Source organism: Vitis riparia, chromosome 16, assembly GCF_004353265.1.
Source record: "Vitis riparia cultivar Riparia Gloire de Montpellier isolate 1030 chromosome 16, EGFV_Vit.rip_1.0, whole genome shotgun sequence".
NCBI classification, from domain to species: domain Eukaryota; kingdom Viridiplantae; phylum Streptophyta; class Magnoliopsida; order Vitales; family Vitaceae; genus Vitis; species Vitis riparia.
This window is the reverse complement of record NC_048446.1, coordinates 16,437,336-16,449,766: the sequence shown is the minus strand read 5'-3', so window position 1 is coordinate 16,449,766 and position 12,431 is coordinate 16,437,336. Positions and strand designations below refer to the sequence as shown.

At 31.8% G+C, this 12,431-nt stretch overlaps 1 protein-coding gene across 1 annotated transcript; it reads right to left on the bottom strand.

Annotated features, from left to right (window-relative positions):
• Positions 1 to 1,156: 1,156 nt before the first annotated feature.
• On the bottom strand, positions 1,157 to 4,231 carry LOC117933328 (two-component response regulator ARR1-like). Its single transcript, XM_034854695.1, has 6 exons — positions 3,838 to 4,231; positions 3,657 to 3,733; positions 2,549 to 3,505; positions 1,798 to 1,896; positions 1,361 to 1,414; positions 1,157 to 1,210 (listed from the first exon to the last, which is right to left on the bottom strand). The coding sequence occupies exons 1-6, from the start codon at positions 4,229 to 4,231 to the stop codon at positions 1,157 to 1,159; spliced, it is 1,635 nt and encodes a 544-aa protein (XP_034710586.1).
• Positions 4,232 to 12,431: the final 8,200 nt, after the last annotated feature.

Genomic DNA, 12,431 nt, shown 5'->3' with positions numbered 1-12,431 from the left:
AAATAAATAAATAAAGCAAAAGGTGCAAGTCAACTTTATAATTGACCTATTCCAAATATAGAAACAAAAATGTAATAGCTATAATATAGGGGATTTATTTTAAACAAAGTGTTTGACCTTGGATAATTTAGTGTCCGTTTTGGCATAAAATCAATTTTGAATATTTTAGTATCCATTTGGATATACTTAATTTTTTTCAGTTTTTAAAAAGAGAAAATGGCATAAGAACCCTTTGTAGATTTTTACTTTCTCAAATTTGAAAATCTTTGAAAATAATTTTTAAGGATATATGATGACTCTATACATTTTGCATAAAAGTTTTTGCATTTTGTATAGAAGTTTCTACCTTTCAAATCAAGAAGCATATCCAAAAGAATTAGCCTTGGCTTCTTGATTTTGGCATAAAATCAATTCCAGTATTCTAGTTGTTGGAATACCACAAGCTAAGCCCATGCATTGGACCAGATTGGCTTCAAGAGAATCATGAGGATTCTGTTGCCATCTTTAAACATGCGGTTGAGTTTCTTTCCTTAACAACAAGCATAATATAAACCTTAATTTCCTGATCAGGTACCAGCAGTCAATGAAATTATATGTCCAAGCATAATATAAACCTTAATTTCTTGATCAGGTACCAGCAGTCAATGAAACTATATGTCCAAACCAGACCTAATTCACACACACAATTAGGGTTTACAAGCATATCATAAGGCCTAATTTCCTCAAGAAATCAGATGCAGTGTTAATATTCATTCAGACGAGACTAACTGCATAACAACGTAAACCCTTGGTCCTGGTTCCAGGATTTTAAACCCCAGCTTCTGTAGTAACTGGAACAGCAAAAATTGGGTTGAGCATTCAAAAACACATTAAAAAAAAAAAAAAAAAAAAAGGCAGACTCTTCTGAGAGTAATAGAGCCCCAGGAGACCTTATTTAAAAACCGATCTATACAGTATTAGTTACAAACTAGAAGCTAGTGAAGTACTCATAAAAGTTCACCCACAAGTCACGTTCAAATTAAGACTCCAAATCAAAACAAACTGTGAAGACTAGGTTTAAAGTTCTAAGTGAATTAACAAAATCCAAAACCCAAATCTGACTAAGATGTAGAAGTTTTGATGGATGGATTTAGATCCTTGGAAGGTTGCTGCCTCCTTAATGCATGCCAGATGGACCAAACACCAAATCCACGACGTCATCACTAACACCCTGCAAGATAAATCAAGACACCAAAAGTCTGTAAGGGAAGTTTTCAAGGACAGAAAATTTCTGAAATGGGGCCATTAAATCATTATTTATACTACTACAAAGAGAATGAAGTTTGAAGTGATGGCTTGCCGGATTCCATGTTGGGTTTACCTCCAGATAGCCATTGTAGGCTCCATGCTCCACCACTTCTCCACCGCCTTGTTTCTACACATCACAATGGATGGATTTCAGTTAAACTAAAAAGGAAGTTAAGAGTGTGCACTAGAGCAGCTTTTAGGCTCCATTTGATCATGAAAAGAATGAGTATAGTGAAAAGAAAATTATAAAAATAGCTTGAGGAGGGAATCCATCTTTAAGTAGAGTTCAGCCATTTTTCATCATTCCCTTATTCTTTCTGCAATTCAAACAAAAACTCTCTTGGAAAAATAACTTCCCAGTGGTAAAGTTCAATTACTCTTATGAAATATAGGGCTTGGGCATGTTTAATCAGTATCCTTAAGAATTTAAGAAGAAAAAAGGACAAATGAAGCAGTGGAACATTATTTAGTAACAAAGGGAATAGAACTTTATGCAAGCAATTGACTTGCCTGATTAGGGTATGGTGGATCAAAGATTGGAAAATAGTCATCCAACTGATTCATGCCACTGCCATAATCGTAACTTATTATACCTCCATCAAATTGTCTCTGCATAGATATCAACAAATTGGAAGTTTTTTCAGAACAATTTGGAACTGTGCAGTTGTTTGGGACTACTAATAAAAGTAGGCAGAAGATGAGAAAATAAAAATTAATGGAGAAAAATATATGGAAACTAGGTTTTCATTACTCTATAGATAAATTATTTTCACATTGAGTTGATTAAATTTGGTAAAAATCAAGACAAGTTACAAGCTATTGAATTATCATTAAAAGAAAATTTTGGTATGTATTTGAAACTGCAACTTCTAAAAATCCTCCAAGTTTCTTTAGAATTGTTGTGCTCATTTTATCCAATAATATATGGGAAAAAGTAAAACAATAGAGATACGTAATGAAAAGTAGTTTACAAACAGACTCGGTCAGTGAACTAAGCATATGACATGCCTCGTTGGAGGACTATTGGTTTCCAGGAGGGTTATATTCCACAGGATTGGATTTGATGGTATACCCATGGTTATGAACTTCTTCCCTAATTTGTTGCTTCATATATCAAATCCAATGGCATAAAAGAAGGAAACTAGTCAATATTTATAAACAACCAACCTAGCACTACTTTATGTATGAAAAAGAATCAAATTGGAATAAAGAATATATATCCAGTGCAGCCAAGAAAGTAATTAATCAGTTTCAATAGTACCTCATTATAGGATGGATTTTTAGGCTGGTTCTGCCCGAAAATTTCATCAAGATCATTTTCCGAAAATTGTGGGATAGAAGGGTTCTCCATAGGAGCAGTATTATTCCTCACTTGATCAAGCAAATAGCTATTGTCCTCCCCTCCTTCCCCTAGATTGTTCTGTTGTGGCAGCAGCATTGGATTATTGTCTTGTTGGATGACATTGGAGAACCTAGGTGGGATTTGGTTTGTGCCCCCAAACCCTGCGGAAGAACATGCTCCTTCAGCATAATAACCAGAATTCACATTTCTCAATGATGCATGTGTAATACCATTGTTTCCATCGAACAAGCCATAACCGCCATTGAAACCATTCAATATCCCACCACCAGCAAATCCCATTTGACCAGAACCAGCAATATTTAGTGTCATATCAGAATTGTTGACACCATTGTTCTGGATTCCATGAATGTTGTTGGGATCAGAAACTCCTAAGGCAGTGAAAGTGTTGTTAGACATGGCATTTGGGACAAGTTCTGATCTTGCTTGAATTTTCTGTTGGTACATTTGCATTGGATCTGTAGCATTCATACCTGCACCGTTGGCTTGATAGAGAGCCTTAGTGTTGCCAAAAGTTGGTTGCTGGAGATAAGCGTGTTTGTTCATTGAATGGGCTTGTCCATATCCAAGTTGAGGTATAGGGTTACCACTTGAAGCTTGCTGATTGGGGAAAATTGTGCTGCTAAGGCTTGAACCATTAGCAATTGGGAGGTTGCCAAGGAATCTTGGTTGCAACTGGGATGCTCCTACTTGTTGATGGTCCAGAAACTGTGGGAAACCTCGCTGGAGAGCATTAACCATTAATGAAGGATGCCCTGTGGCAAAGCTTGATCTGAGAGTTCTCTCTGAAATGTTCTTTCCAGTGATAGTTCCAGGGCTGCTTGTTTCCATTACACGCTTCAGAAAAATTCTATATTTCTGAAAAAGTGGCATAAATGCCATCATTAAGGAGTAGAAATGATTGGAAGGCATCAAACAAATTGAACAACAAAGCTTTTTCAGATACACAATTAGGATTCTTCAAGCAATAAAGCTCCAACATGGAAAATGAAAAAGCATAGAATCAAACCTGCAGATGGCTAGCCACATTTTCTCTAGTTAATCCTGGCACATTCATTATCTCAAGAATCCTCTTTGGAACAGCCCCTGAATAATATGACAGTAAAAGTATATAATATTATGGATATAATTTGTAGGTACCATTTCAATCCTAGGGAAAAGGAATGTCCAATTGGAAAGGGCTTTCTTACTTTCAAGGCCTATTTTTCTTGCAGCTTCCAAGAACCGGTTATGAAGTGCAGATGTCCAGATCACCTTTGCCTTCTTGGGGGCAACAGTCTCAGATTTTTCTTTTCCATTGCCTTCATTAGCCTTTTTCAATGTCTTTCTCTTGGAATCTCTCTTATTATGCTTCTCTTCATTCATCAATGACTGTACTTCATTATTGGATGTTTTCTCAAGTCGTGATGCCCCTTGAGTCCTTTCGATTTCCTGCATGACAATATGGGATTTACCTTTCTTTGGGCCAACAGCATATTGCCATAAGTTCTTAAGGTCATCATAGTTTACAGGCTTCACAATGTAAAATGCAGCTCCAGCTTCTAAACCCCTTAACATGGAACTTTCTTTATCATCTGCAGACATCACTGAATTGGAAAGACAAGCAAATCAGAACACACTGCAGTGCAAGAAGGTTTAGGGTTTGATAAAACTCAAAATTAAGTTTTGAAGACTTTACTACTGAATGAAAGAGGACTTTCATTTAGGATAAGAATTCTTTGCCACAGATGAGGAAATTAAGACAAATGAAGAAAAGAGATTTCTCGCTCAAAGCAATACTTACTAACTACAGGGAGGTGAAATTCTTCATGGACTAGCCTTTGAAACTCAAATCCGTCCATCTCAGGCATGTGCACATCCGTTACAATAAGGTGAAAAAAATTACTTCTTATTCGAAGAGTAGTCAAAGCATCCTGGGCACTATTAACAGTCACGACTGAAATGGACAAAGGCAAATCAATTACCTTCAAATAATTAAAACATCGATGAACAAAGCAACTAAAAACCTCTTACAAGAGAATAAAAGGCATACCCTAATAGCATTTCCCAACACTAAGAATCGGAAAGCTCAATTGTAGATCAAGTGGAGAAAAATATAGGTATTAGATATATAGTAATCATGTTGGAAAGTATCCCAAATTCCTATTCAGTATAAATTCCTTTTTATAAATAATATTGTATAAAATATTTTTTATATTCGCATGTAATTGTAATATTAGAATTCCCTATAGAATAAGAAAAATGATTTACAATGTTTGTATAAAAATGTTAGGTCATAAGAATAAAAAGTAATGAGATAAATATGAGCTTGCAAAGATCATACAAGGGAGATAAAGATGTAAGGAAGAATGGAAGACATTCAGTGAAGTGAAGGGGTTCATGGTTCCGAGTTTAGATAAGAAAAATAGTTATATCTAGTTTGTCTTCTATGATGTTTTCTATGGTATAATGGAATGATTTTCTCCCATTCATATATATATATATATATATAATTAGCTAAACCGTGCCAAAACCTTATATACATTTATGTAGATTATTTTATCTTTTCATTCTTGAACTAACGTTATTTCTATTAGAGCTTCCATTGACACAACAATGCAAATGATAGAAATCATTCTATGAAAAATATTTAATTTCTTCAAAATGCATTCTGCCCCATTATGCATCCATATCTTATATATGACCTTAATAAATTGTAAAATAGACCAATAAACCATTAAAAAGCTATTATACATAAAGTTTTTCTTGGAGGATTTGATAGCTAAACTAGCGATCCTCTCATTAATTATCAGAGTTGAAAAAAAGAAAATTGCATAAAATCACATCTTATTCCACATATTGATTAAGCTTGCATTGTTAGGATATATGGAGAAATTGTAAAAATAGATTATAAAATAAATCCAAGAGAGAAAGCACACATATCAACAAAGAAAATTGATATTAGCATCGATTTTTCTTTGAAAAATTACTTGAAATTGGTCAGTACTATAATTAGAAGAAAATTAAAACTTTGATTAATTGGCATAAGAAACAAACAAAATTTTCTAGACCCAAAATAACCCTAAGCATGAGTTAACTTAGGATGAATATCATTTCTTTATCCTCTACAATAATAATAAAATAAAATAAAAAAATTGAAGGGATCACCAAAAGTGAGTTTATAAAAAATAAACATGCATGCATTATTGAATCACCAAATAAAAGTGCTATTATAAAATCAAGCATAAAATCTCCATTAGATACCTTCATATTTCCATGTCTTAAGAATTCCTGCTACAATTGAGAGACATATAACATCATCATCCACAACCATAATATGTAAGCCAACATGAGAGGTTTTGATCTCGAGAGACTGGCTTGAGGTATTTATCTCACCATCCATGTTCAAAGAGTTTCCAAACTGCAAAGAAAATGCAATGAGGTGGATGTTGAGTCAATCTGGAATATGTACAAGATGATGCAAAGAGAGATAAATGAGAGGACAACGGGAAGAAAGAGACTTTATAAGTGCCCATGCATTTCTTTGAGATAATCTTTTTCTTCATCCCTAAAATAAGTTAAAAATCTAACAATAGATACAGGGCTTCCATTCACCCATTGAATTTCATACCAATTAATGTGGAAAATCTAAAAACAATCTACACTTAAAGCAATATATAAGAAAAATAAGAAGAATATCCAACAAGTTTCTTTTTGGAAAAGATTTTCTATGATCTTTCATTCTCATCCAATTTAATGTCTTCTATAATTTTCAATTTCGGAGTCCTTATATTTGTTCAGATAAAACAAAAAATTTCTAACTTGTTGGCTTTTTAAGTATTTAAAGTTAAATATATTTTAATTTGTATTTGGTTCTTAATTTTAACTTGGAAAAAATAAGGATTTCCTATTAGGAACGGTTAAACGCGCCTAAAATTTTTCTTTTATACTTGTTTTTAAAAAAAAAGGAAAATTAGACCATATGGTAATGTTTTTGAAATATTGTTTTTAAAAATTGTTTTCAAAATAGAGAAAAAAAATAGTTTTTTAAAATAAAGGTGTTTGAGAGGATGTTTTAAAAGCGAAAGAATAAAGTCGAAGCCAACTACGTGCTTACAAGCATTTAACTAAACTATTGAAAGTATAGGAACAAAGCCAAATAGCCTAAGCCTCGATCCCATTGCTTAAAAGCAAATCCAAAATGGCGCAAACAAGAGAAAAGCTCAAAATCTGATAAAGGCCAAAGGCTAAAACGGATAAACGAACATTTAATATGTATATAAGGCTAAAACGGATAAGCAAATATATAGCATGTATTTGATTGTTCAGCCCACCACAAAGTGTTTCTTCATGAAGTAGATTGAGTTATGAGTAAATCCATCTGTTTATAGGGCCTCGCCGTCTGAAAGTTGAATATCAACCAAGTCGGGAATTTGGGAGCAAACCCAGAACTCTTGTTCAGACAATTCATCCATAAGATGGTTCATTCTAGAATGCCTAGATTAAGAAGCCCTCACTCTACTCCATTGAGACCTATCACTTGTTGAAGAAACACCCTTTCTATCCATGTAGATAAATTGAACAAAGGTCGACTAGACACCTGCATGGGGAAGCACAAATGGATTAACCAAACATCCCCTAGACTGAGACATAGAAGGCATCAACCCGATATCATATTGCTACTAAGGAAGTTTGACCCCTTAAACCACTTAAAAGCTTATGCAAAGTATCATTAACTCAAAGTCGTTTATAAAGTTATTAATTAGCCAAAATCCATGCTTTGGCTTTCAAAAACCCTCACAAATCAAGCAAAACTCCCTCACAAATCACAACTCAAGCAAAAATATGCAGAAACCCTAACACAATGCTAATAAAAGCAGGAAGTTTTCAAATAAAAGAAGAAAAAACCTAATCTGGCATAACAAAGCAGAGGTATTCCAGCACTAGTGGTGAACAATAGCACTGATAGTGAACCTGTGGCAATATTGACAATGAAAATAATAGCAACATAGTCCCTAAATGCAACCACAAGAAGAAACCTAATCCAAGAACAAGAGACTAAAGTTAAAATGGTCAAAATGGCATTTAAATAGGTTGAAAAATGGGTGCAATGATCGAGGCATTTGAAAAGACTTGTTGCCTGTCATCCACCATAATCATGTGTCACCTCGAACCCTATGCATCAAACACATGCTCCTTTGGCGCTAAAACAAAAATTTGTAAACTTTTCCAACAAGCAAGTTAACAGTAAATTCTCTCCAACCACTCATCTAGTTCATAGACGGATCTCGCTAAGAGAATTGAGGGGCATTGTGGAACCCCACATCCGTCCAAGTATAAATCCATTTCTCGTGCATGTATCAGACAAACAAAGGGCTATTCAAGTAGCATCTATATTTATTATGCAAGTAATAAATGTACTGAACTATTGCATCAGGAGTAATCATAAACATAAACGCCTGACTTCAAGCCCAAAAATCATTATTCATAAGGTCAATTATTGACATTTAAAGCATTAAAGAGGCACGTAAAATGTTATAGCTCTGTCATAATAAAAGACTACCATACATCAAATTCAAGTATGAAATAAGCTTCCTAAAAAAGTCATAGTCCATTTTTTTTTCCAAAAACTAACTTAAGCTTCAGAGAGGCGTGCCCAAAAAAACTATCCAGACACATCTTGTTCCAGATACACTTGTCGTTTGCGAGGAGGAAGCTAACTGAAAAACCATTATTAGTTGTGTACCAACATCTTACACCCCCCCTCCCTTTCCCCAATAAAAGCCTCATTAATCTTGATCATTCCTCATGCAATGAATTCAACTCTCTATAATCTATACACACTTAATAGTAAACTCATGAAAAGCAAAGTTCGATAGGTAATAATGTAATCAATGCCTTTTACTCCCCATTTTTTCCATAAAATGACAAATATACAAAAATTAAGCATGATCAAGCACACAAGGAGAAATAATCTACCAAATATCTAGGTAATAAAAGCATAAATGACGGTCCTGTCAAAAATACAAACCAAAATGATCAAAGTGTAATGACATATGATATCAAAGTATGATCCAAAATACGTCAAAACCACTTTGTCTTGCCATCCTAATACATCAAATCTCCAATTATCTAGATTTGAAGATGAGAAAGCACGATTAAAGACTTTTACAACAAAAGGAATAGACGTGCGAAAGAAAAAGATGTAAGAGAAAATGAGCATTTGAAGTCCTTTTAAACAATGAAATACAAATTAAAACATGGTCATTTGAATGGTCGCAAGAGGCATGTGAATGTCCCATGACCATTTAAGCGATTATTTTAGGCGTTCAAATCCCTCTCCCAATCCTTCCTAGTAATGAAGGTTCACAAATTTTGACCTTGTTATCTTATTGTATCCCCTTCTAAAGTCTCAAAGAAGTTCAAATTAATCTCAAAATTACTAAAAATCCAAGAGAAATCATGTATCATATCATATACATAGATATCAAATGAATTCCAAAATAGTTGGAAAATAGGATACACTCTTAGCAAGGATCATGATTTTCAAAAACTTAGCCAAAATGTTAAGATAATTGGATTTGTAAAATTATTCACAAATCAATAAAGAGAAGCAAGATAATTCAATTTCTAGGAATCAAAAGACTTTCAAGCTCATAATGAATAAATCATTTGCATTATCAGTAACAATCCAACCTCAAGTAGATGAAGATCATTTACTACTTGAATACCTTAATCCATCTTACTTTATTATTTAAACAAATTATTCCAAGTTCATGGAAAGCAAAAAACATTCAATTTGAAACTATCCAACTAGATTTCTTTTTAACATGGCTTTTTTTAGGAAGTCTTGACTTTCCCACCCCAATTTTCTCAAATTTGTTTTTCTATCAATTTTTTTAGTCCAATTTTTAGCATAGAATAAAAATTAACTTTCATCTATAATTGCTCATTCCACTTTGGGGACTTCTCATTTTTCAAATGATGAATTTCACTTTTAGATTAAAGATATAGATATTAATATTTGTCAAGGGTAACCTTTTTCATTCAGGAATCTTTTAACAATTTGGCTATTTAGCACTTATGAATAAATTAGCCAAGACCATATATATGAGGTGTGACATCACTTTTAAGTTATGATATCACATCATTACAATTGATTGTGTAATGTATATATATATATATATATTTGTTTTTGGCCACTTAACTTATATATTTCTAATGTTTATGTATTAACCTATAATAAATCACATCCAAAAATATAATTATCATATTATTGTATTTACATACATTCCAAAATACATTCCATTCCCAAACTCTATTTGTGTACTGAGAATGTGCATCCAAAAAATTGCACCCAAACATGTGTCAAAATGTGCACCTAAAACTATTTGTACCTATCCAAAATGTTTCATCCAAGCATATTGTACATATGTACCTACATTGCTCTAATAATAGTCCAATCTTGTTTTCTATTAGTATAGACAATGAGTGTTTTAGGTCCATATTGTAATTAGGACCTAAGAACTTGCGATCAATCTTTTAGATCATGTTTGGTTGACCAAATATAACATGAGATAGGATAAGGGATCGGATATTATATTTTATCTCATATTTGGTTGGTGATGGGATAGGATAAGTTGTCTCATCACCTATCCTATCTTATATTCAATGATTGGATAAGTGATAATATATATTATCTATCCTCTTCTTTTTATCTTGTATATGTTAATCTCATACTAAGATATGAAATATGCATATCTCATGTATTATAAATTTATTTTTTATTAATTCTTTATTTATTTATATATATATATATATATACTCATTTTTGCACAATAAATTTTTTTATTATAATTTAAATTTATGGTGAAAAAATAAAAACTAAAAAAATATTTATAAAATAATAATAATATATGACATATAATTTTTTTTATGTATTAAATAATATAATATAAAAAATTATTTGTAAAGCTTAAATATTTAATCATGAATATTGTTAAATATAAGTGAAATTTCATTTTTTTTATTAAAAAAATATTGGAATGTGATATAATTTTTATTTTATAAGTTAAAGATAAACATATTATAATATAACATATTTCATTGGATATGCTACCTTAAATATCATGTCCATAAGATATGTGTATTCAAGATATCTCATTGAAAATCATATCCTAAACATGTATTTCCCATCCAATTAAGTATGATATCCTAGAACATATCTATCTTATCTTATCCTATCATGCCAACCAAACATTACATTAATGATAATGTCAAGAGATAAATATGGGTTGCCACAACTATATATGTATCTTAAAATAAAAGATAGGTTTACCGATAAACAAGAGAATGACAATGAGCATATGTAATTAATTAAAGAAAATGTAAAAATTTATGTATTAAAAAAAAAAAAACTTCAGCCTACAAAAACAAAATTTAAATTTTTGACACATACCCTTCAATCTCAATACAACATTCATGAGTACTACTGAACATGATCAAGTGACTTGCCAAAACAAAGGTTAATTCATATTACCAAATTTTTGTATGCCATATCCAATCCAACAAATGCCACAATCACTAACCAAAAAAAAACAAATTATTGTTGTGAAAGAGACATTCAATTGTTTTAGTACAAGTGTCTTGAAAATACGACAAAGTTCAACAAAGAAATCAAATACGAGGACAAAGACATATTATATATATGTAGGGTCCCGGAAAGACATTTTTTTTAGGCTATGTTTGGTTCCCATCAAATTTGCAGGAAAATGTAAGGGAAAAAAAATACAAATGAAAAATATAAGGAAAGAAGAAGTGAAGGAAAATAAAAAATTAGATTAAAAGTTGATAAATTATTTTTTTTAATGCTTCAAACTCATTTTATTTATTTTAACTCATCAATATAAAGATTAAAAATTTTAAAAATACATAATTTTTTAATTAGTTTAATTATATTTGATTTTCTTTTATATTTTTCATAGGACAACCAAACATTAAAAATTCATTTTCCTTTGCATTTTTTTTCTTTTTTTAGTATTTTCTGGAACCAAACATGACCTTAGTAACCAATTTACTCGGGTACTTCCAAAGGAATGATTTCTATGTCTCTAATAGTAGGAGATTATCAAATCACAAAGAAACCAAATGGGCTGCATAAATACAGAAACACAAATTCGATGAACTGTCTCCTTGCAAAACCCTTAAATCATTCATGGAAATTGGTATTTTTCTAATTCTATTGAGCTAATAAACTTATGAACTCTAAGAATTACTTTATTCATTTTGCGTTAGAAGTAGTGATCAATTACTTTCTGCAATTTTTTAATTCTTTCAATGAATGTTCAAGTCTAGATAAGCATCACTTTACACACAGAATTCTAAAATGCCATAGGTGAATCATAGGGTTCAGTAAATTAAGAACAATGGTGACCTTAAAAAGAGACAAATTTTGTGCCCTAAGCACAAAAAGACTCAAGCCAGTGATTTTTGATAGCTTTGTAGATGATGAATTATTCCTACACATCACCAAAAATTAGTAGTCATGGGGAAAAAATGGCAAAAACAAAACCTACAATATTAAATACTAACATGCTATTCTGCTATTAGATATCCATAATAATGACAAGATTCTAATGAATGGAAAGCAAACCCCAGTCCCCCAATTTTGTTACATAGAATATCATATCATATTGATTAATTATCTTTGAAGTACAACAGTCCCTGTCTATATCTTTGTCAAATGAAAAGAAAAGAACTTCCCTCCACTTTACACCAACAATCTCTTGCAAACATAGTGTGAATA